The sequence below is a fragment of the Chrysochloris asiatica genome, unplaced genomic scaffold, assembly GCF_000296735.1.
Source record: "Chrysochloris asiatica unplaced genomic scaffold, ChrAsi1.0 scaffold00041, whole genome shotgun sequence".
NCBI classification, from domain to species: domain Eukaryota; kingdom Metazoa; phylum Chordata; class Mammalia; order Afrosoricida; family Chrysochloridae; genus Chrysochloris; species Chrysochloris asiatica.
Genome location: NW_006408559.1, coordinates 19,890,026 through 19,916,100, shown reverse-complemented (window position 1 = coordinate 19,916,100; position 26,075 = coordinate 19,890,026). Strand labels below are relative to the sequence as shown.

The window sequence follows — 26,075 nt, the reverse complement described above, 5'->3', positions numbered from 1 at the left end:
ATATTTTATTATTAATCATCTGGGCCTCTTTTTGCAGGTTTTGAATTGTTTCCAATGCTGTATCAATCTTGTTTTATTGCTCTTGTAGTACTTTCCTGACTTTTTCCTTGTTTTCTTCCACCCCTTTTTGTAGCATTTGAATTTGTTTCCATATCATTCTTCTGAATTCCTTCTCAGGCAATTCCAAAGCTTGCTCTTCCTCTTCTGGGGAGCCTTTGTCTGAGTAACTCTTTTCTGGTTTTGGATATGTTTTGAGTTCTTTTGTTGTGTTTTCTCATTTCCAGTAGTTTGTGGGTTTTTAATGTTTAAATGGATGTTTGTTGTTGTGTTCTTAAGCTTACTGGGTGTCTCCTAGTGGATATGATCAGGAGATAGGCTTCCCTTTTTGCATGTAATGCTTAGCAGCTGTTATTGACTCTTGTCTTAATGGTGGAATATTATGATGTATGCTTGTAGTGTGGCTATATGGCCACGATTACTGTCTCTTCTTGGGTAACGTATGGAGAAAAGGCTCCCACCTCCAGGAAAAATGTGTAATCAAAAGGACCAAAAGCAGAAGCGATAGAAAAGCAGAGACAACAACCACCACTTTGAAACAAAAATAAAACTGTGGCCGACTGTCCAGTCACCTTGCTACACAGGCAGTGTGTGTGCACCTGAGAAGCCTCCAGTAGTGGGTGGGGGTGTCTGCTCGCTCAGGCATCTCCTCTAGTCACCACCGTAGAGGTGTACAGACAGATAATGAGATGTTAATGGGAGAAAAAATCGTCTACTATTTTTGTCTCTGAAGGTCTGTTAGGTATCTGTGTGTGCACAGTGTAATTCTCGAGATAGGTGAGTCCTTTTATGTTGGAGTTTTACAGATTGTTCTATGGTTTGTCTGTCAGGCCTGATGGGCCTGCCTTTTTCTTGTTAGATAGTAAAGGGTCCTGCACTAATTAATTTTAGGGCTGCGACCCCAAGGCTGATGTCATAAGAAGCCACCAAGCTCTTTCTCTCTGTGCTGTGGGAAAATTGTGGCCTCAGCACTGGACTTTTTTTGGGGGTTGTGCACCCACCTGCCTAAAGGCATCTGGGCTGGGCAAAGAAGGTGCCATAGTGAAGAGGAAGAAAAAATGTGGAGAATCCTCCACACCTCCTTTTGCAAATGTCATTGCATCATTTTTAGGGCCGGTTCCTTGTGCTGGTCTGGCTGTGGCCCCGCCCTGTGAACTCCACCTGGGTGGGGTGCCCACAGAGGAAGTCCCCTCTTGAGCGATTCCTAACTCACAGTAGTTTCCTTTATATCGTGATTTTTCCACTTGTGTGTGTGGAAACTGATGCCCTGTACCTTATGCTAGATCCAGAAATCTGGTGTTGTTCCGTGAGCGCAGCTTCTCTGGGTTTTCAATCACTTCCCCACAAAGCCTTACCTACCTGATTGTCTCTGCTGCCACCAAAACTGTAGGTTTTAAACATAAAAAATGTAAGAAGTACTTCACATCAGATTTGAGATAGCAACACATCCACCAGTCAGTCCTTGGAAAAGCTGTCCAGGGTCGCTGTGAGTAGGAACCGACACTTAACAACACTTATGGCTCTTCACAACAGCAACAACATAAGAGAAGCCAGGCCAACTAAAGAAAAGCCGCCATATTGTTTGCACTAAGATTCTCTTTGCTTATTCATAGATTTCTCTGTGTGTTCTATTACTCACACAGGTGTCTATCTACGGCGTACTGGGAACCCGTTACATTAACGAGCCCTGGGATACAGAGGTCTTAGTTTGATCTGCAGGAGGAAGATGACCTGCTTCCGTAAAGATGTATGGCTTGGAAAACACTCTAGGGCAGTTCAACCCTACAGAGTTGTTATGCATTGGAACCACCTCCATGGCAGTACGTTGCTGTTTTGTTTTGTTGGACTTTAGGAGGTGGTGAGTAAGACAGATACATGCCCTGCCTTCCTTTTGTGCAGACCAGCAAGGGCCACACATGCCAGAGCCCACTGCAAGATGCCACAGAAATCGCGGACCCTGACGCTCATCACCTCCCTGCTGGAAGGTTAGTGATATAGATGTCCTACCAGCCCAGCAGCTAGCACACTTCCCCACCCCACCGGATTAGACAGCAGGCACAAAGGGGCTCCTTTGCAAACGTTAATTTCTTGTCTGTAAGGAAAACACTTTGTTTCACATTCTACAACTCTCCTCCCTACTAGGAGCCCAGTGCTCTTCATCTCAGTGCAGCGGAGAGGCCCATCCTAGTGTGGCTGGCCGACCACCCCAGGCTGACTCACGAGAGGAGGCCAGAGGTGCAGGAATGTTAAGCCCACTTCACATGCAGCTTTAAATTCACTGTGGTATTTATTTTCGACCCTGGCTTCACCTCTCTAAAATCCTTGTGAGATATTGGTGTTTCATGATGCTAGAGGCTGCTTCCTACCAGAGACAGGTTGCCAGCAGGTTCAGAACTGAATGGTTGCTCTGCTCTCTGCAGATCTGTGATCTCTCAGATGAAGACCCTGCAATGTTCACCTTGTTCAGTAAAACATGTCTTCAGGGACAGAAGAAACTAACCACATACTTAAAAAACATGTGCTGCTTAACATTCACAAGGTAGTTTATGAGAGGTTTTCACTGACAAGTGATCCATTTAGAAAACACACTATTCCAAGGGGCAATATTAGTTTGTTGTTGTTGTTAAGTGCCATCGAATAGGTTCCGACCCATAGCAACTCTGTATAAGGTTTCTGAGAAGTGGCTGGTGAGTTTGGACTGCTTGTAGTTCAAACAACATTGCAGCCCAGTTAATTAGCACACAGCACCGCACCAGGACTCCAGAATATTAGCTTAAGACATAACCCCATGCATGTGTGAGCTGGGCAGAAAAATAGCTAGATCATTCTAAAACTTATTTTTAAGTCTTAAGCTATTTTCCCCTAGCTTATACATGCATGAGTTTACTTCAAATAACATGTATTTAAACATGTCTCTGTGGTTACTGGATGACTGCAGACAAGTTCTCTCAATAATACACTTGTCTTAGTCTTATTAGGGTGCCTTTAAAAAACAGTCTAATCAAAACAGTGGCTTCCAAGATGTGCTGGGCTTTCTTCTAGAAAGAACACATGAATTTCCAGTTGGCTGGAGTTCGGCTGGTTTAGGTGGCTTTGTGAGGTTACTTCTTGGTCTGTCCCACCTGACTCTCATTCACTTTGGACTAACAACAACCTGAAAGACATTCTTCTCATGGGAAAGGGAAGCATGGTGGTGGTGGTGTGTTAGGGACTCAGTTCCTACTCATAGCAACTCTGCATAGGGTTTCTAAAGCTGTAAATCTTTATGGGAGCAGCAAGTCTCATGTCATTCCTGTATGGAATGGCTGGTAGTTTCAAACTGCTGACCTTAAAGTTAGGAGCCCAACTCATAAGCACTACACTACTATAGCTCCTTAAGGCATGCATACGAGCTGGCAAATCCACTTACACGAACACATTCCAAGCTTTTGGTCCCTGTACATTCCGTTGTCAATCTAGCCTAATTCTGAGGAGGAAAGCTGGAGACATTGATGGAGTCCTGGTGTGGCGCTGTGGGCTAATGCGTCAAACTGCAAAGTCGTTGGAACTGCAAGGTTGGTGGTGAAAGCTCACCAGCTGCTTCTTGGAAACCCTATACAGGGTCACTATGGGTCGGAACCGACTCAACGGCACTTAACAAGGACTGCTACCTTACACTGCCACACCAGCAGTCGTGGTTCAGACTCAGCAGCTGCTCCCTCAGAAACCCTGTACTGGGTCACTACGAGTTAGAACTGACTTGATGGCTCTTAACAACAGCAACAACAATGCCTGCTAGGCCTCCTGCTGTGGTATTGTAGGACAAACACTGGACTATGAGCCACAAGGTCAGTGCCTCAAACTCACCAGCCACTCCTTGGAAACCCTTTACAGAGTCACTATTAGTCAGAACTGACTTGACGGCACTTCACAACGACAACAACAAGGACTGCTAAAGAACTGCTAAGAGCCCTGAACTTTCATGGTGATGTTAAGGGCACGAACATGTTCCCCTCCCATTTACCTTTATCCCATAAGAGACACGGACCCCCGCTGGTGCTCTGGGTTGGGTTGCTAAGCTCAATGTTGGTGGTTCAAACCCACTAGTTAGCCCATGGAAGAAAGGTGAGATTGTCTGCTCTCATGAAGCTTTCCAGTCTCTAGGGTCAGAGTCCTGATGTGGCACTCACTGTATGACGAGCACTGGACTGCTAAGTGCAAGGTAGGCAGTTCATACCCAACAGCTGCTCTTTAGAAACCCTATACAGTGCCGCTATGAGTCAGAACCAACTCAGTGGTACTGACCCAGAACAGGGTCAGAATGAGCTGGAAGTGACTGGCTGGCAGTGGTTTGGTTTGGGGTTTTGAGCTGTAAGTTACAGGCACACACAGCTGAAGGCTCATACATCCGACATAATGTGTCTTAGTGATTGTTGATTGTTTCTTAACAAGATGGCAGCAAAAGCAACAAACTTGAAGCACAGACCCTCCTGCCTTCAGGACCGAATGGTCTAACTGCTCTGCATGGAACGGTTTCTGTGCTGTGGAGAATGATCCTGAGAAGGCATGGAACAAACGTGGAAGAAGCACCTTCTGTATGGACGCTGGTCACTGGGAAGACCACAGTCAGCCAGGGCCTGCTGTCACCAAGCTCACAGTCTAGGGGTTGCTACTGCACCTTACTCCTGCTCAGCCTTGGGCAACACTTGTCAGCCCAAAGGCACTTTCAGACTTCACAACGGTTCCTCCCTGCTTTCTAGAAGAAGCCATCATGCCCAACACCCACGCCCAATGCAACAAAGAATTGGCAATCATTTACCTTTGAGCCAAACTAGGGAAAGCACACACAGACTACTGTGTGTCTTTCTCCCAAAAAGCAGTTGGTGGGTTTGAACCTTCAATTTCTTGGTTAGCAGCCCAACACTTAATCCACTGTATCTATAGGTCTCCTCAGAGAATCTTTTATAGCCTTTTTTAAATGACACCATTTTTCTCATTTAAATCTTTTTTATTAAAAGTTATAGTTGAGGATGATGGATAATTGAAAAGTGAGAAGATAAATTAATCCACTTCAACGAATTCCCCAAATGCTATATCCTTTGATTAAACAGCCATATACAGATCTTCAACATTTACTTAAGAAGTGAATGATATTCAACACCATTTTATTAAGTAAAATTGGAACTGTGGTTGTTAGGTGCAGTTCAGTCAGTTAGGACTCATCGCTACCCTTTGAACAACAGAATAAAACACTCACAATTGTGGTTACGCTGCCACTCTATCACGCTATCTATTTGAGGGTCTTCCTCTTCTTCATGGACCCTCCACTTTTCAAAGCATGAGGTCCTTCTTTAGGGATTGGTCTCTTCTGATATGTTCAAAGAATGAGAGACAAAGTTTCTCCATCCTGGCTTCTAAGGAGCACATTGGCTGTTATTTCTCTACAATAGATGTTTGGTTTTGGGTGGTCCATGTTATGTTCAAGAGTGTTCTCTAACAGCATAATTCAAATGCACAAATTCTTCTAGGGTTGTCCTTACTCAATGTCCAACCTCCACATGCATATGAGGCTATTGACAATACCATGGCTGGTGTTAGGTTCACCTGAGTTCTCAGACTAACATTTTTGCTCTTGAACTCGGCCAAGAAGTTTTGTGCAGCAGATTTGCTTAATGTAATAATACGCCATTTGATTTCTTGATTGCTGCTTCCATAAGCACTGATTGTAGATCCATGCAAATTGAAATCTGACAACTTCAATCTTGTCTACATTTACCATGACATCATTTATTGGTCCAGTAATAAGGATTTTTGTGTTCTAAACAATGAGATGCAATCTATATTGAAGGCTGTAATCTTTTATCTCCATCAGTATTTCAAGCCCGTATATCTTAGGTTGTTCATGAGTCTTCAATTCTGATGTCACGTTCGTCTTTATATAATCAAGTTTCATGTAATCTACCATCTCAGCTAATCTTCTCATCAGACAGATTGACTAAGTCTGGTGAAAGAATGCAACCCTGATGCACGTCTTTCCTGATTTTAAACCATTCAGTGTGCTCTTGTTCTGTTAGGCCTGTTGGTCTATGGCTAGATTCCTCAGGAGCACAACTGAATGTTCTGGAGTATCCCCTCTTTGCAATGTTATCCAGAGTTTGTCACGATCCACACAGGGCGTGACCCTTCAGGGTGTCAGATGTTCAGTTTTCAATGTGATTGTTGTCCAAATGTGCAGTGCCCATCAGCCCTTACTCTGCTCTTGGATTTAAAAGAAGGAACCTAGTGGTGTGGTGGGTTAAGCATCGGTCACTCTGTGGAGGAAAGATGAAGCTGGCTGTCCTCATAAAGACTTATAGTCCCAGAAACCCTGAGGAACAGTTTCATTGTGTCCCACAGGGCACTATGAGTCACAGCTGACTGGATGGCAGCGGTGGGACATTTAACATATATAATTACATAAACCAGACACTGTCCTGTCGCCCTGAATCACAGCAGCCTTGTGTGGCAGGGTAGAACTATGTGCCATAGGGTTTCCAGGCTTATCTTCTGAGGCACTTGGGTGGATGTGAACCACCAACATTCCTTTAGCAGGTACATGCTTAACCACTGGCACCACTCACAGACTCCAAAACCCAAGAGGAAGTCAATATCCTCCAACTCCTGGATGTAAGAGCCTACATTTGTAAAGCAGTAGAAAACGTTGCTGTTGTTAAGTGTCGTTGAGTTGGTTCTGACTCATAGAGGCCCCTTGCACAACACAAGGAAACCACACCTGTCCCTGTGTCATCTTCACAATTGTTGTTTGAGCCCATTGTTACTGACACCGTGTCAACCCACCTCCTTGGGAGTCTTCCTAGTTTTGATGAGCCTACACTTCATCAAGCATGATGTACTTCTCCTCCTGAGAACATATCCAAACCAATGAGCAAAGTCTGGCCATCCTGGCTTCTAAGCAGCATTCTGGCTGCACTTCCTCAAAGCCAGATTTGTTTGTTCTTCCGGTAGAACAATTATGGTGTTCACAATTCAAATGCATCAATTCTTCTATGGCCTTTCTTATTTATTGTCCATATTTCACATATATCTGAGATGACTGAAAATACCATGGCTTAGGTCAGTCACATCTCACTCCTCAAAGTGACAGCTTTGTTCTTGAACACTTTAAAGAGGTCCTGTGCAGCAGATTTGCTTAAAGCAGTATGTCATTTGATTTCTTAATTGCCTCTTCCATAGCGCTGATTATACATCCAAGCAAAATGAAGTCTTTGACCACTTCACTCTTTTCTCCATTTATCCTGATGCTATTTATTGATCTAGTTGTGAAGAGTTCTGCTTTCTTACATTAAGATGCAATCCGTACTGAAGTCTGTAGTCTTTGGTCTTCATCAGTGAGTATTTCCAGTCTTCTTTGCTTTAAGCAAGCAAGGTTGTGTCATCTGCATATCTCAGGTGGTTAATGAATCTTCCTCCAAGACTGATGCCGTGTTCTTCTTCATATAATCCAGCTCCTCAGATTATGTGTTCAACATACAGATTGAATAAGTAAGTAAGAGGACACAACCCTGATGCACACCTTTCCTGATTATAAACTAGTCTTTATTCCCTTGTTCTGTCCTAATGACTGTCTCTTTGTCTCTGTACAGATTTCCCATAAGCGCCATTAAGTGTTCTGGAATACCTGTTCTTCACAATGTTATCTAGAGTTTGCTATGATCCAAACAGTCTTATGCCTTTGCATAATCAATAAAGCACATACAAATATCTTTCTGGTACTCTGCTTTCACAGATTCATGTGATGTCAGCAATGATATCCCCCATCTGTCAGTGTAACGTACTATGGTGGCTTGTGCGTTGCTGTGATGCTGGAAGCTATGCCACTAGTATTTGAAATACCAGCAGGGCCTCCCTTGGTGGACAGGCTTGAGTGGCATTCACAGACTAAGACAGAGTAAGTAGAAGGTGAGGCAGACTACTTCTGATTGGTTAGTCACTGAAAAAAAAAAAAATGGTACCCATAAAACCCTCACATTCTATAAAGTCCATCCCAGAAACGTATGATGCGAGTTCTTTGCTCGCCCATCTACATGGAGGTAGATCAACACCAGCCTTAGTCACTGGACAGGTGAATTCATGACCACAGACACCCAGCTGTCATGATGTCCTATCGGACTACTGTAGATCAACACCAGCCTTAGTCATTAAGCAGGTGAAGCCCTTCTATCACTGTGACCTGGTTTCCATGACAACCACATTCTTCCAAATAAAACATTTATTTTTCGTAATTCAGGTTAAATATTTTATTTGGAGGAACATCACTTTGGCTTTTTTTTTGCACATCAACAGTCCCCAGTCATTTGTTCACAGACATCTTTCTTGTCTGACTTTCAAGCACTCATCAAATATGTATTTGTTATCTTTTAACAACCTGCCATCTTGTCTTCCACCACTATGAGAGACTCCAAGAGCACACATCAAGTTTGGGACTTCTGTGTCTGAAATGTGCTGACGGGTGGGCAAGATGGAATGATGACCTGGCAAGGCCTCAGATACCTTGAACTCAAGGGCTGGCTCCAAAATCAGGGGCCATACGGGAGCCTCCGGGAAGTTACCTTTCTTCTATTACACTGTCAGGAATGTACTGCCTAGCCTTGCCTGTGGTATAGCATCTACTGGTTCATTCATAAGTATTACTCATCATTGAAAGCCCCCGGGGATTTCCTGAGACCCTGGGGACACAAGGCAGGAACGTATCAATTCAGTGTGAGTAGACATGGTGTCGGCTTTGGTACAGACTTCCCCTCTAGCCACTTGAAAAAGATAGAGAGTGAACTACAGCGGCTTCAAAACATTCATGGAATGTTTCTAGTCTCTTTTATGTACAAACTTCCCTAAACTTTTTAAAGCCCGCTTATATAAATATTCATTTGCAAAAAGTAGATACAAGGGAGCTTTCAAAAAGTTTGAAATTTCCTAATGATCTTTTCATTCTATTTTTCCATGAACTTGATGCTCCCTTATAAAGAGATTTTGTTGTTGTTAAATGATGTTGAGTCTGTTCCAACGCATAGCAACCCTGTATTAGGTATCCAAGGAGTGGCTGGTGGGCTTGAACCACCAACCTTGTGGTTCAAACCAACCTTGTGGTTGAGTGCTTAACCTACAGCACCATATCAGGACTCCTGTAAATGGATAGTTGAATATTAATAGGAATATGTTCAAAAGCAAGCAAATGTACACATCTATGCTTCAAAGCCCAAACCAAGATCTTCCTAGGGGTGGAATGTATTTGTTTAGATCATGCATTGTATGATTTAGTATGAGGAAGACAATTTAATAAAAGTTATGTTCATCTAAAGATCTCATCTGACTCCTCAGTAAAATGATTAAGCGTGACAAAATATCGACTTCTGTCAGGATCTCTTTCTCAGATTGCAAGAACATTCTCGGATGTTGCTGCACTGATCTCTCACACATACTATAACGTGCTGTTAAAGTCTCTATTTTACTAATGTCCTTGTTACGTAAGAACCAAGATATCTGTTATCAGTTGGTTTCTCAGCCTGTCCAATCACATCCAGACTCTGTCTTTGCCAATGTATTAGTAGACCAGTAGACACACGTAGACAAGGTAGTCTTACCTCCAAAAAAGTACTTCTCCCCAGTTTTGACCTGGAGAGGGCTGTTGGTGCGGACTGCAGAAGCCTCATCACCGTCGATCGTGAGGACGGCGAAGTTCTCCTTGGCCAGGAAACGAACTTCATGCCACTGCCCATTGTTCAGCCCAGAACCTGGGAGGACGACATCGAAAAAGAATACTTGTTGTCATGATGTTCAGCTGAAAACACTATTTTATACCCACAAAGTCAGCATTCTTCTCTTCTATGAAGATGAATCCAGTGCTGGCCAGGACTCGTTCGGAGATCTCATCTTCCTTCCAGACATGGCTGACTCCTCCCCCCACCACACCACATACTCACCCTGCACAGAGGAGGCACAGCAGAGCCCAGCAAAGGGGGAAACAGAGCTCAATGAGAACTTGGGGCCCAGGGGAAGAAGTGGGTTAGGGCAAGTTGTCTGAGAAGGCATGCTGGGTAATTTTAATCAATGACTCTTTTGTTTAATAACTTATACTCTGGCTAGCTTTGTCACACTTGCTCTCAAGTAAGAAAACAGATGTATGGTTTCTGTCATATTTTCTCTTGCATTTAAAATCTTTTTTATTTATTTTTTATGCCCTGGTCGTTTTCTCGCAATAATTCCATCTTGGCAAGTACAAAAACCAGTTGCTGTCAACTACGACTCGAGGTGAGCCCATGTGTGTCACAGTAGAGCTGTGGGCCCTAGGGCTTTCAGGGATTGAGGTTTTAAGAATGGATCACTGACCTTTCTTTTGTGTCCCCTCTGGGTGGACTCGAGACTCCAGCCTTATTGTCCACAGCTGCGCACTTAACCTTTTGCCCCACCCAGGGGCTCCCTGGCAAGTGCAGCTTATAGAAATAAAAAACTAAAAAATTACTAGTGAGACTGGGCAGTTACATGGGCAGATTGTTGTTGTTGTTGTGAAGTGCTGTCGAGTCGGTTCTGACCCATAGCAACCCTGTATAGGGTTTCCAAGGAGCAGCTGGTGAGCCTGAACTGCAGACCTTGCAGTTCAAATAGCTTTGCAGTCCGGCGCATTCACCCACAGTGCCACACAATGGAGTCCTGGTGGGGTGCTGTCAGGTCAGCACTAGACTACTAACTGTGAAGTTGGCAGTTCAAACGTACCAACTGCTCCTCAAAACCCTATACAAAGTAGCTATGAGTCAGAATCAATTTCAAGCCACTTAACAACAACAACAACATATAATACAAGGAGTCCTGGTGGGGTGCTGTTGGATTAGGACTGGACTACTAACCACAAAGTCGGCAGTTCAAACCCACCAGCTGCTCCTTGGAAACCCTATATAGGGTCCCTATGAGCTGGAATTGACTTGATGACACCTAACAACAACAGCAACAGAAGCACAGTCAGATGCACGGATTATTTCAGTTTTCAATCTTGATTTAGTGTGAGGAGTCCTGCTGAGAATTGCAGGTTGGGACGTGCATGCTCACAAACGTTCAACCCCAAATCTAATCCTGACTCATCCCTCTCCCAGAACAAGTTCATGTGAGGTGGTAGACCAGAATCCTCTCTGGTTCCTGGGAATGTCTGTGAGAATTCTTTCATCACATAACTAACTTGTAAATGGAATATCACCAACTGAACTGCTTATGGTGAACATCCACTGTTCTAATCAGATTCATAAGAAGAGGCGACTTTATTTTTTCCAGGGAACTTCATTCCTAAACACATCAGTTCCCAGATAAAAGGCCTTGACTAGCTGCCTCCTTCACCTCTGAGCTTAGACTGGTTTTCATCCACTTTAATTCCAATCCTTGCCTTGAACTTGTCGTATTACTCATTGAAAGACTCTTCCATCTTTGATGGGAATGGCCTCCAAGTAGGACAAAGTTCTTCTTTAAGTGGAGTGGGAATGCCCAAAAGTTCAGGTGAAAAAAACACTCTCCCTGAAATGGTCATCATCCACATGGCCAGGAAAGACCCCAGTGCCATGGTCTCTGCATCAGGGAATTTGCAAGGAAACACTGCTGTCCAGCTCTGTGTAATGGGCAAGCTGCAGGGACTGCAAATTCACTCAAGCATCCAAGCAAATCCCAACAGAAAAGCGATCCCCAAGATAGAGGTAAAGGGCAGGAGTCCAATCAAGCCTGAGCCTCTGGCTGCCAGGAAATGACAAAGCCAGGAACCAGAGCTCATATCTGGCTGCTCCCCGAGCCTGCTCTCTCAGAGGAACCAAGCAGACAGCTGCGCTATTGTCCAGTGAAGCTCTGCAGTAGCTCTTAGGGTCAGGAAGACGATCCTAGAAGACTGTGTTGTTGTTGTTGTGTGCTGTAAAGTCAGCTCCAACCCATAGCAACCCTGGATAGGGTTTCTGAGGAGAGACGGGTGGGTTTAAACCACTAAAGGATATGTGAGGAGACCCAGAAGATGAGGCAACTATGACACTGATGTAAAGATGCAAATGAAGAGCTAGAACAAAATTGTTTCCCAAAAATGGTGCAAAACAAATATTCTAAATGAGTTTGTGGCTTGAATCATGACCCCGTGTGATAGTTGAGGTTTTGTGTCAACTTTACTAGGCTAGGATTCCCTGTGGTTTGGTAGTCATGTGGTTATTCCCATGGTGAGATATAATACAATGTAGTTAGCTCTATGATGATTGGCTATGAGCATGCATAGTTAACTCTATGATGATTGGCGATGAGTAGCCAATCAATTGAAAGGATGTTTCCTGGGGATTGGAACTGCTCCCAATATAATGGACATGCAGGCAAAGCTTGCTCACTTTCATCTGAGTCTGGATCTTACACCTGGGTTGTCCCCCAACCTCCGGTTCTTTGAACTTGAGCCAGTGGCCTGCTTCATTATCTGCCTGCCAGACCTACCTGCCAGACCTACCTGCTAATCTGGGTTCATCTGACTTTGACTTGGGATTATGACTCGGACTGCGAACCTTAAGGTCAGCGGTTTGAAACTACCAGCCGCTCCGCGGGAGAAAGATAAGGCATTCTACTCCCGTAAAGATTTACACCCTCGGAAACCCTGTACAGGGTCGCTATGGGTCAGAACCGACTCGATCGCACTTAACAACAACAACAATATATATATAAATTTCACTGGTTTTGCCTAGAGAACCCTGCTTAAGACACCACACTCTTACAGGAACTAGCTGGAATAGGCCAATGCATAGCGATGGCAGTTTGTGGTTAGTTACCGGGGACCATGAGGGAGGTAAGAGTTTTACAATTGTGAGTAGTAAAGTTGTGCAACATGGTGAATGTAATTAATGTCACTGAATTGTACATTTACACATCATTAAAATGGTTATATAAAATAAATATATACTGACACAGACATATGCATGCATACTATGTAGACAATGATCAGGAAGACATGATGCCTTTGAATGATGATGTTGGTGAAGAATGTTGACTACACCGTGGACTGCAAGAAGAATGAACAATATGTCTTAGAAGAAGCACAGCCAGAATGCTCCTTAAAAGTGAGGGTAATGAGACTTCGTCTTACACACTTTGGACATGTTGGGAGGGACCAGTCCCTGGAGAAGGATATCGTGCTTGGTAAAGTGGTGGGTCAGAGATAAAGAGCAAAACCCTCAACAAGATGACTTGCTGCAGTGGCCACAAGCATGAGTTCAAACATAACAACAATTGTGAGGCTGGAATAAGACCAGACAATGTTTCCTTCTATTGTACATAGTGTTCCTATGAGTTGGCACCTAACAACAACAATATATGCATACACATAACTCATGTACGCATGTTGTTGTGTGCTGTTGAGTTGATTCCAACTGGAAGCAAACCCCCAGGACAGAGCAGAACTGTTCTATAAGGTTGTAAGGATGTAAGCATTACAGAACCAGGAACCATATTCCACCTCACAGTCTTAGCTTCTATAACAAAAAACGGTTTCAGAACATCTCCTCGAACAGTCCCCTAACTTACAACTGTTAACAACACTCATTCCGTCTGCAGATGTACGGCATTAATGAAGCACATTCTATCTAGCTTGTCCTCTATGGCATTATTTTTAAAGTAAGCCTTTTGAGGTGGCTGCTTTGATTGAATAAGAAGAAACAGATGTTACTCTTATTTGAGACAAGAAGAAAAGATGGGTTTCATGAATATTAAAGTAAAAGAAAGGATTTAAACTATAGTAGCAAACCAAGCCGCAGCATCTGCTAGAGAAAGCTTCAAATGGAATTGCAATGACTAGAGTCTTAAGTCTTTCTCTGAAATTATGTCTTGAAACATTTCTTAGTCTATGAATCCCTCTTTAGGCAGTTCAAATTCTCTACGATGAGCTAACATTTATTGTCATAAGTTGTTGTTGTTGTTATGTGCCATCGAGTCGATTCCGACCCATAGCGACCCTGTATAGGGTTTCCGAGGGTGTAAATCTTTACGGGAGTAGAAAGCCTCATCTTTCTCCCACTACCAGCGATCAATTTATGCCATAAAAAAGAGAAAGGGAAATAAGCATCTCTAAGCAGGCACCGAAAGGTTGGTGGTTCAAGCCCAACAACCGCTCCATGTGATCTGCATCGGTTAAAACTACGCCCCACTGTCATTGAGTGGATTGTGGCTCATAGTGACCCTGTATGTATAGGGTTTCTGAGACGACACATCTTTACAGCAGCAGACAGCTTTCTCATTTTCCCACACAGCACCTGGTAGATTCAAGCCCGAGCTTGGAGTCAGCATCCTAACGTGTAACCCACTACACCCACAGAGCCTGGACAACCTTGTGGGCTCTACTCTGTCATATGGGGTTCCTATAAGTCAAACATGACTTCACGGCACCCAGAAATGTGCTGTGTGATGCTTTATCTCATTTGATATCATTTTGCTCATTTTCACAAGACAATCCAAACCATCTTACAAACATAACCAACCGCAGGCTGAGAGAAGGGGTGGTAGGGGCCTCCAGCCACCATCATCAAGTTGATTTGGACTCATGATGACCCCGCAGCCCAGAGGAAAATGGCTCCTAGGCTTTCAGAGGCTGTCCTTGTTACAGAAACAGAGTCTCTTGTTGCCCTCTCAGAGAGGCCGGTGGGCTTGACCTTGAGGTTAGCAGCCTCATCAATAGCCCCTGATCCCCAGGGCTCTTTGTCAGACACACAGGGCACTGGGGCTTCTCCTTGTTCCTTAACGCTGAAGAAACGGACCATGGCTGTGGCTGCTCTAGGTGGGAGCCTGACCTGTGTGCCCTGAACCAGCCACCTGGAAGGTCCCTTTAAGGGGACAAGGTCCTTGGGGAGAGGTAGCTGTGAGACACTCTTCATGTGCTGCTAGAAATGAACTCTTCCATTACTTTACTACGTGGAGGCTTTGGCATCTGGAAACTTCTAAGAAAGAAAGGATCTGGATACGTTGTTCTTATCTTGTCTTGCCACCACTGATGGTCAGTTTGTGATACAAGGGCTGGCTGCTGTGGTGTGGGGAACTAGTATTTCCAACATCACAGAGGTGACCCACGATGGATGTGTTTCAGAGGAGCTTCGAGACTAAGACAGACAGGAACCAAGAAGATGAAGACACTAGGGTCAGTGAAAATCCTGTCCATAGAGATCACTATCTGATACAGGGCTGGAAGATTATCACACATTGTTGTTGTTGTTAAGTGCCATCAAGTTGGTTCCGACTCATAGCAACCCTGTATAGGGTCTCCGTGGAGTGGCTGGCAGGTTTGAACCATGGCCCTTGCGACTCAAACTGACCTTATAGTCCAGTGTATTAACAAACACTAGCATCAATAGAAGTCCTGTGGACCACAGAGAGCACTGTCTGGTATAGAGCCAGAAGATGAACACACTACGTTAGAAGACTCTCACTACACACAGCAACCACAACTGCAAACTGTTCTTATTAAGGGCCATTGAGTCAGTTCTGACCATAGCAAGCCTGTGTAGGAGACGATGATGGATTTGAACAGCCGGTGTTGTAGTTAGCAGTCCAGTGCTTATGCTACAGCACCCCACCAGGAGTCCTACACTGATCCTTTGATCTCCAAATTGTTAAGGTTTTTACCCATCAAAATCAAAATGCGTGTCCCAAAATCACAGGTACTGAAATGTTTCAGGAACGTTACAGTGCTGTTGGATAAGCACTGGACTATTAACTGCAACGTCAGTGGTTCAAACCGACCAGCTGCTCCTCAGAAACCTCATACAGGGTTGCTATGAGTCATAATCGACTCCACGACACTTAACGAAAGCAATTCATAATAGCACCAAACTGGTTATTTATTGGGCCAGTGGTGAGGATTTTGATTTTCTTTATATTGTAGAAAACTAAAGGCTGTGCTCTTTGATCTTCATCAAAAAGTATTTTAAGTCCTCTTTGCTTTCAGCAAGGAAGGCTGTATCATCGGCATGTGTCCGGTAAATGGGTCATCCTCCAATCCGGATGAGGTAGGCATTCATTACCATGTAGCTCTAACTTTTATTCATGGCCCATTTCATGTGTCACTATCTGCATTATCAAACAAAGAATTGAATACACTGCATGCCATTATTTGCTATTGACTGAAATAATGAGCTCTGCTCAGCAGTTCAAAACTACTGGCGTTCCGCAGGAGAGAAATGAGACTTTCTGATCCTGTAAAGATTTACCGTCTCAGAAACTGTCTACAGGGTCGCTATGAGTGGAAACCGACTCCACGGCCCACCACCACCACCACGGATTGAAATGTGTGGCTTCCCCACAAATAATGTTGAAATTCAAGTCCCTGGTGCCTGTAAACCTGTTTTGGCAATAGTGTCCTTGAAGATGTCATAGGTGGGTTACCATGAGGGTAGGTCCTCATTCCATCTGTGTGCTGATCTCAGGAAAGAGTCAGAGAAAAGCCCAGTGAAGGAGGATGCCAACCTTGCTCCAGCAGCAAGCCACGGAAGACTGGGGCTACCAGATGTTGCTGCTCCACAAGGAAGAAGGTAGGTCTGACGGCAGAAATTGGATGTCATGTAGGAATGTGATGCCAAGGGAGAGAAGAGAGTGGAGGCTGAGCCCTGAAGGACTCTAACATGCAGTAACAGATGAGGGCCGAGCAGGTCAGGAGGACTGAGCGGTGTGGTGTGGAGTGAAGAGGCCTCCCAAGGCAGCAAACGCTGAGGGTGGTCACTGTCAGTGTCCCTGTATCATCAAGTGAAACAAGGCACAGTGGACTTCAGATCTGGGAATCTGGTGCCCACTGGTGAAGAGACTGGGGGGAGTCGTGGTGGGGAGGATGGAGAGGGAGAAGTCACAGTTCTGGAGTCCTTTAGCCACACAAGAACCAGTGGAGTGGGTCTGGGTTTTGAGGAGCAGCCGACATTAAACATAGACCTGAAATGAAACTCCATCCCTGGGAGTTTAGCTCAGTGTCTGTTCCGGGAGCCTGGTCGGAAGCCTGTCTGTCATCTTCCACCAGCTTTATCGGCAGTGAGGTGCCAATGATACTGACACCATTTCTAGTTGATTGCTGTTCTTCCACTTGAAAGTCTTATGTTGTGCTCTTTCATTCTTTAAAATAGATATCGCCATTAATTGCTTTGACACTTAAATATTCTGTGGTTTTTGTTGGTGACAATGTTGTTGCTGTTAGCTGCTGTCGAGTTGGTTTCAACACATAGCAGCCCTGTGAACAGAGCACTGCCGAGAAATGCGACATCTTCACAATTATTGTGTTTGAGCCCATGGCTGCTGACACTCTGTCACTCCATCTTGCTGGGGGTCCTCCTCTATTTTGCTGACCCTCCACTTTTCCAAACATGATGTCCTTCTGCAGGAACTGGTCTTTCCTGGCACCATGTCCAAAGTATGAGAGACAAAGTCTCACCATCCTATAGAAGATTTGGTTGTTCTTCTGTTAGGCTATGGTACTTTTAATATTCTTCTCCAACACCATAATTAAATACATCAATCAGTTCTTCTAGGGTCTTCCTTAGTCATTTTCCAGCTTTCACATGCATATGAAGTTATTGAAAATGCCATGGCTGAGGGCAGAAACATCTTAGTTTTCAAAATGACATCTTTGCTCTTTGACACTCTGTAAAGTTCTTTTACCGTAGATTTGCCTAAGGCCAAATGACATCTTTGCTCTTTGACACTCTGTAAAGTTCTTTTACCGTAGATTTGCCTAAGGCCACATGTCATTTGATTTCCTTTGTCTCCATGACTGTTGATTGAGGATCCAAGCAAAAGGAAGTCTTTGACAACTTGAATCTTTTCTCCATTTATCAGGATGTTACTTATGTTAGTGATGTTGTTGTTGTGAAGTGCTGTCGAGTTGGTTTTGACTCATAGCGACCCTGTATAGGGTTTCCGAGGAGCGGCTGGTGAGCTTGAACTGCTGACCTTGCAGTTCAAACGGCTTTGCAGCCTGACGCATTAACCCATAGCGCCACCCCAGGACTCCTATGTTGGTGATAGTGGTGGTTGTTTTTTGCAGTCACTGTTCTATTTGCTTTAAGCAGAAAGTTACGGTTGTGAAATTATAATGATGTCATTTAAAAAATAAAATAGAAATTGTTATCACTATTAGCATTTATAATTTGCTTCTGAGGATTACCATGACTAAATTCTAGTTTGCCTTTTGTCTTGGTTCTCTGTAATACCTCATATATGTTGAAGGAAAAACCTCATCGACACTGACTCCTTGCTATAAGAAACTGTCACTATCTGAAAGGCAAGGATGCTCACATCAATCCTCCTCACATCTCCAAAGGTACCTCCATTTGGGGCACTGCTGAGGATATAAAAATAAATGTGGTTCCTGGACTCAAGTAATTTCCCTATCGTACCATCGAATGAGGGTTTAAATATCACCGTTCATAGGTTTGCCATTTCTGTGAAGCAGTTCCCTATCTTTTGCAAACTGGCATTTTATGGTTCCTGATGAGCAAAAGAAAACTAGAAGCTGACATCGTTCTGGGATCCGGCTGATGATCTTTGGCTCCAGGAGATCCCAAATACATCACCCCTTGTCAGTCATGCTTTACCTGATCGTAAGATGTTGTTGGAAGGCTAACCTCCTGCCTTCTCACAGGAGTGAACCCAATAATGATTACAGAGCATCTTATCTCCTGACCCAAAGGCTCAGAGTTCCGGTCCTTCTGCCCACGGAGGAGAAAACGGGGCTACGGGATCTAATTGGTAGGCGACTTCGTCAATTCTACCAGGTAAGTATTTCTCAGAAGAAGTGAAAACAGGTATTTTAGAGAAATAATACTAGGAACACCATAAAACGAGATAATGATGGCAATTTGGTTAATCCTTGAGTTAATTTTCTCAAATTTCTGAATTTTAATAATAAAACAAATTAAAAGCTTTAAATGAAAGATTGTCAAAAATTTACATCCAGCTCTAGCACAGTATGCATTATGAAATGCTCTTTATTCCCTGAATATGTTTCAAAGTCTTAGTTTCATGGTAGCGCTACAGAACTGTGAATTTAAGTACCTTTGATTAAAAAAAGGAGTCCCCACCCCCTTTTTTCCCCACCTGTGTATGCTAGATATGCCCAATGAGGTAGCTGTCTTAAGTCAGAAAGGTTTTTCAGCCACATGGGCACTCAGAAATCCCCGAGTTCAGAGAACAATCATGATTATTCTCAACTTAAAACATTATCTTCAGGCACGGTTTATATAGAAATCGTTAGTTTTAAATTGTGTCAACAGAAAGTCCACAGGAAACGCCAAGTGGGAGACAGAGACCTGGCCCGTGATGGAAACAGAGATGCGAGAGTTGCTGCCTACAAACTTCCTGCATCTCCAGTCAGGAGCTATGTCTTAGTGGAGAGGAGCTGGGGGCCTCATGGAATCCTGGGAGAGATGAAATCACAGCTCAGCCTCAATGACAGCTCTTGCGCCACAGACAAGCCAGGAGGCTTTGACTGGTGGGAAACTGAAAGGGAATTTTTGGTCACTTCAATGAAACCATGTAAGTCGTGGAATCTAGGGAAGTCCCGGGACATTGAAGAAAGAAACCAAGTACTTGGCACAAGCATTTGTCCTTCAATAGAGAAATTATTCTCGAGAATACCAAGGGGCAGAAGAAATCGATCACTCTTTAACCATCTCTCAGGAAGGCAGCTCTCTGAGGGAATGTATGATAGGTTGATTGACTTACAGTGGTGCATTCTATGACACAGGAGAGCAGTCGGTGAGCAGTTGTCATTTCTAATCTATAAGACATGCCCGACTGAGGGCAGGACGGCACTAGGAAGACCCATAGGTGAAATGTTCCGTTACTATGAAGTGCTGGTATGGCCCTGTAGAACAAGTACTGGGACCACAAAGTTGGGTTCAACCACAAGGTTTGTGGTTCCAACTTACCAGCTGCTCCTCAGAAACCCTAAACAGGGTCACTATGAGTCAGAACAACAAGCAGGACAATGGTATAGTATGCGAGTAACTAATGACTGAACACTGCTTAGAGCTGAGAGTCAGAAGACTTTGATATCAATGATTATAAATGGGTGGCTTGGCACTTAAAACGCTTTCACCTACAAAAACCGCACTATGATGATTGGGCTTAGTAGAGATCTGGGGTGCTGGTAATGTTCCGCTTCCTCATCTGGAACATGGGTGTGTTCCATTTCTAAAATAAATTCACTGAGCGCATTCATTGAATAGGAGCTCTGGTAGCGTAGTGGTTACGAATCGGGCTGCGAACCTTAAGGTCAGCGGTTCGAAACTACCAGCCGCTCCACGGGAGAAAGATGAGGCTTTCTACTCCCGTAAAGATTTACACCCTCGGAAACCCTGTACAGGGTCGCCATGGGTCGGAACCGAATGTGCATTTTACATGTGTGTTACAGGCGGGGGCTAAAAGAAATCAGTGGAAGAATTACATTATCTTTTCATTTCATTTTGCTAAGACTTTTTTAAGCTCCTTGTATTTTCCTAAAAAAAAAAAAAAAAATAGGAAATGTATTTTCCTTAAGGAGTACTGCAGGTTAATACGCTGGACTGCAAGGTCAGTTGAACTGCAAAGTCATCAGTTCAGGCTCACCAACAGCTCCTGGGAAACCCTACATAGTGTCTCTTACAGGGCTCCTGGTGTGGTGCTGTGGGTCAATGTACTGAACTACAAAGTTGGTTTGAACTGCAAAGTCGGCAGTTCAAGCTCACCAGCTGCTCCTTGGAAACCATATACAACGTTACTATGGGTCAGAACTTACTCAAAGGCACACAACAACAACAACAACATTTTCCTTAAAATAAAATAAAAAAGGGTCCATGTAATTTGTAAGCTAACTGAAATACCTTTAAAAATGCAGAACTCTTGGAGATACTGTTATCTTCAGTAACTCAAGAGGTAGACATGCACAGAGACCACCAATATGTTATGGAGTATGTACCCAGCCCAGGATATGAAAACATCAGTCATTTAACAAAAATGTCAATGCCGTGACTTTAACATGGATTGTGGTGTAGAAGAAAAGGGAGAGATTATTCGGGACCATAATAAGGTAGACAAAGGCTTCATAAAGACTGTGAAGGGAATTTCTGGGTACTTTTCAAGGACTTTGAAAGGTGATGTCACTTTTAAGTTATGTTTAATTCCTAAATTTAGGGCTTTCTTTTCTTTGATTAACACATGAACCATGAGTAAGACCCCCCTGGTGCCTCAGAGACAAAAGGCATGTAAATTGCTTTAATTCATAAGGGTAAAAAAAAAAAACTCTTTTATGTAAACTCCTTTACATTTTTTTATTCCTTTTTGTGCTCTCTCTAAATTGTATGGTGTCTACCATTCTCTCTTTACTCACTCTGAAAATTTCTCTCAGTTTTTCCTGGGTGCTATTTGTCTCGGCATTGCTGTTTCTAAATGGCTTAGACCACAAGGAACAGCCAAATGGTTCAGACATTGAATATTCAGGTTTTGCCATTTTTCCCCTTATTGGATCGCAGGGAACATGAAGAATCTCAATTAATATTTGTTTTAACCTCAGATATTGGTAAGAGAGTAATGTTATCAGAACACGATGCTCACAAAGTCTTCTATAGAAAGTCAAACCCTTCAGTGGCCGACATTGTTGTCTCCGTTAGTGTATTGCGTCACTTCTGACTCATAGTGAGCCTGTATAGGATTTCCAAGGAGCGATTGCTGGGTTTGAAACACTAACCTTGCGATTGGCAGTCCAGTGCTGAGCCTACACTACCACAACAGAGACTTTAGGTTTGAAAATCACACACACAAGCAAGAGCCGGACCATGAAGACCGAGGAAGAACTGATGTATTTGAACCGTGGTCTTGGCAACAAATATTGAAAATATTGTGAACTAGCAAAAGAATAAATAAACCAGTCTTAGAGGAAACACAACCAGAATGTTCCTTAGAAGCCAGGAATGTGAGACACTTCAGTTCACCAACACTGGACACGTCACCAGGAAAGACCAATCACTATTCAGTAAAAATGAAGGAAACCCTCAGATAGGGTTGTGGTCACACTCAGTCTAATGCTAACTTCCAAATCACACTGTCCCCTCTGAACTGCCCTGGTTTCCAACATAATGGATTTTAAACATTAATACGCTTCCCCAAGGTGACGCCACACTCTGAAACACAAGGAAGCAGAAGACCTAAGTCTCAGAGAGAAGGTGGCTGTCAACCAGAACAAGGTAATGAAGTCCCTCTTGATCCGAGGCAAAGACCTGGCCTTTCGTCCCTTTGGAATTCTAAGGTCTTGTCTACCCTGGCCCTCAGGTGACCAGAGTCACAAGTTTAGAGAGTGGTGATGTACAACAGCCAGGAGTCAACTCCTGAGAACCAGACAGGCCAGGGGCAAGAGAATGGATGCTCGGTCAGTTCACGGAAAAGAATTCTCTAAAAGAGGGCTGGCCAAAAAACAACTGCTCAAAGAATCTATTGTTGAATGACTGATTCCTCAAATTACTCAAATTCACTAATTTACCAGGTACTTGTATTAAGAAATATCCTTCTTCAATATATTCAATGAATATAAATATATTCTTCTTATGAATACATTCATGAACAGATTTCTCTTGAATATATTCAATAAATGTGAATATATTAGGAGTATCTTAAGGATTGTTCACTTTATCAAAAGCTAAGGGTCACAGGCTAGTCTTTTAATGAATTTATTCATGAAGAACATATTCATGAGGAATGTAGTTATGAATTAAATCACCCCCATGGAAATAGTTACTTATTCAATCTTTACACTGTGCAAAAAATCTGAGAAGTTGGTCGATCTGAAGAAGAACGTGGCATCAGGATTGGAGGAAGACTCATGGACAAACTACAATATGCAGATGGCACAATCTTGCTTTCTGAAAGCAAAGGGGCCTTGAAGTATTTACTGATAAAGATCAAAGATATGGATTACATCTCAGCAAAAAAGAAACAAAAATCCTCACAACTGGACCAATGAATAACATCAGGATAAATGGAGAAAAGAGTGAGGTTTTTCAGGCTTTCATTTCCTTGGATCCACAATCAATGCTTACGGAAGCAGTAGTCAAGAAATCACATAGCATATTGCATTGGGCAAATCTGTTGCAAAAGACCTTTTAAAGTGTTAAAAAGAAAAGACGTCTCTTTGAGGACTAAGGTGTGCCTGATCCAAGCCAAGATATTTTCAATAGTTTCATATACATGTAAAAGTGAGGCAAGGAGCCTTTCGGCGCTGCGGCCGCAGCCATGAGTATGCTCAGGCTTCAAAAGAGGCTTGCCTCCAGTGTTCTGCGCTGTGGCAAGAAGAAGGTTTGGTTGGACCCCAATGAGACCAATGAAATTGCCAATGCCAACTCCCGTCAGCAAATCCGGAAACTGATCAAAGATGGCCTTATCATCTGCAAGCCTGTTACTGTCCATTCTCAAGCTCGATGCCGGAAAAATACCTTAGCCCGCCGGAAGGGCAGGCATATGGGCATAGGTAAGTGGAAAGGTACTGCCAATGCTAGAATGCCTGAGAAGGTGACCTGGATGAGGAGGATGAGAATTCTGCGCCGGCTGCTCAGAAGATACCGCGAATATAAGAAGATTGACGGCCACATGTATCACAGCCTATATCTGAAAGTAAAAGGAAATGTGTTTCAGGACAAGTGGATTCTCATGGAACACATCCACAAGCTGAAAGCAGACAAGGCTCGCAAGAAGCTCCTGGCTGACCAGGCTGAGGCCCGCAGGTCTAAGACAAAGGAAGCACGCAAAACGCTGTGAGGAACGGCTCCAGGCAAAGAAAGAAGAGATCATTAAGACTCTGTCCAAGGAGGAAGAGACCAAGAAATAAAACTGCCTCCCTCTTGTCTGTATATAGTGGCCTGGGCAATTACATAGATCAGTCATTCAATAAAACAAGCCTTTGTTTGCCTGTCCAAAAAAAAAAAAAAAAAGCGAGGCAAGGAATAAGGAAGACTGGAAAAGAATTGATTCCTTTGAGTTAAAGTGTTTACTAAGAATAATGAAGGTACCATGGACTGCCAGGAGAACAAATAAATCTGTATTGGATGTACAGCCAGAATGCTCCTTAGAAGTGAGGAGGTAAGCCTTGGGTCTCAGGTATTTTGGGCATGTTTTCAGGAGGGACCAGTCCTTGGAGAAGAACATCATGCCTGGTAAAGTAGAAGGTCCGTGAAAAAGAGAAAGAGTCCCAATGAGATGGCGTGTGGCAGTGGCTGCAGTAAGGGGCTCAACCAGAGCAGCATTGTGAGGATGGACCTGGCCGGCGGCTATTTCTCTCTGTTGTACGTGGGGTTGCTATGAATCGGAACCGACTCTCAACAACTATTAACAACAATTATCATTGGTTTATAGGCTTCTGTAGATTTAGAAAGCTATGGAAAGATTGCTTACTCTTTGTTACCTAACAACAACAACATGAATATAATGAAAAAGAAAATGCTCAGTGAAGTCTTTCATCCAAGTATTCACCATTACATGTTAGGCAATGCCTTAGACACAAGACTACATGAAAAGCAAAGTCCCTGTCCCCTCAAAGCAGAGATTCTAGAGAAGAATGCATCTATTGTTTTAAAGAAAAATATTTTTTAAAATAATCTTGTGGCAAATGATTATTGCAAATTTGGTGAATTCACCTGTTTCCAAAAGTCATGTTGGGAAAGGCCTGTGTAATGAATGTGTAAGATCTGTTATAAAACTCTAGCATGGAAGGTTATTACATTGGTTACATCAGCTTTTATGTTAAGTGAACTTTGAAGAAAATTGCATGTGGAACAAAGCAAACCTAGTCAACGAGTGAGACCAGAGCTGGTCTCCACTTTGACAAGGAATCCATGTATAAATTGAGAGTCACCGTTGGTAGAAATCAGCCCTCATGACACAATGAGTAAGCTCTTGGCTTCTAACCAAACCCACTGGTCACTCCGTAGTAGGATATGGCAGTCTATGTTTGCCAAGATTGCAGCCTGGGAAACCCTGTGGGACAATTGTAGTCCATCCTGAGGGGTCTATGAGTGGATGTCAACTTGACAGCAGTGGATTTTGGTATTGGAATTAGGAGACCTGCCAATAGCTCTCAAGCATTGTTGTTGTTAAGTAGCCTTGAGTCACAGGGACCCTGTATAGGGTGTTGAAGGAGTGGCTGATGGGTGTGAACCACCAACCTTGGGGTTAGCAGAACAGTGCTGATCTCTCAGCACTTCATCTCTCAATTATGATTAAGTGCCTTTGAGTCGATTCTGACTCATACTGACCCAATGTACACCAGAACGAAACACCGCCCAGTCCTGCACCATCCTCACAGTTGCTGCTACAATAAAGTCCATTGTTGGTGCCACTGTGTCAATCCATTTTGTTGGGGGTCTCCCTATTTTTCGCTGTCCCTCCACTTTACCAAGCATGATGTCCTTCTCCAGCAACTGGTCCCTCCTGATAATACGTCCGAAGGATGGAAGACGCAATCTGGTCATCCTGGCTTCTAAGGAGCATTCCAGCAGCACCTATTCCAAGACATGTTTTGTTTTTCTGGCAGAGTCCATGGTACCTTTAATATTCTTCTCCAACAACACAACTCAAATGTATCGATTCTTCTACAGTCTTCCTTATTCACTGTCCAACTTTCATATGAATGAGGCTATTGAAAACACCATGGCTTGGATCAGGCACACTTTACTCCTCAAACTGACTGACGTATTTGCTCTTCAACACTGTAAAGAGGTCTTGTGTAGCAGACCTACCTAATGCAATAAAACACATCACTGCTACCATGAGTGTTATTGGTGAATCCAAGCAAAATGAATTATCCAAAAAATCCAAAAAAAAAACTTCAATCTTTTCTCCATTTATCATGATGATACTTACTAGGCCAGTTGTGAGTATTTTTTTTTTTTTTCCTTTACATTGAGGAGCTCTGGTAGCGTAGTGGTTACGAATCGGGCTGTGAACCTTAAGGTCAGCAGTTCAAAACTACCAGCCGCTCCGCGGGAGAAAGATGAGGC

At 43.5% G+C, this 26,075-nt stretch overlaps 1 protein-coding gene and 1 pseudogene across 1 annotated transcript in view; one reads left to right on the top strand and one right to left on the bottom strand.

Moving 5' to 3' along the window:
• Positions 1–26,075, bottom strand: part of CNTNAP2 (contactin associated protein-like 2) — a 1,478,157-nt gene that overhangs the window by 855,092 nt on the left and 596,990 nt on the right. The window contains exon 10 of the mRNA XM_006861289.1: positions 9,675–9,824. Coding sequence (XP_006861351.1) covers positions 9,675–9,824 — 150 coding nt within the window. The remainder of the gene's footprint in view (positions 1–9,674; positions 9,825–26,075) is intronic.
• LOC102840302 lies at positions 23,308–23,908 on the top strand (annotated as a pseudogene).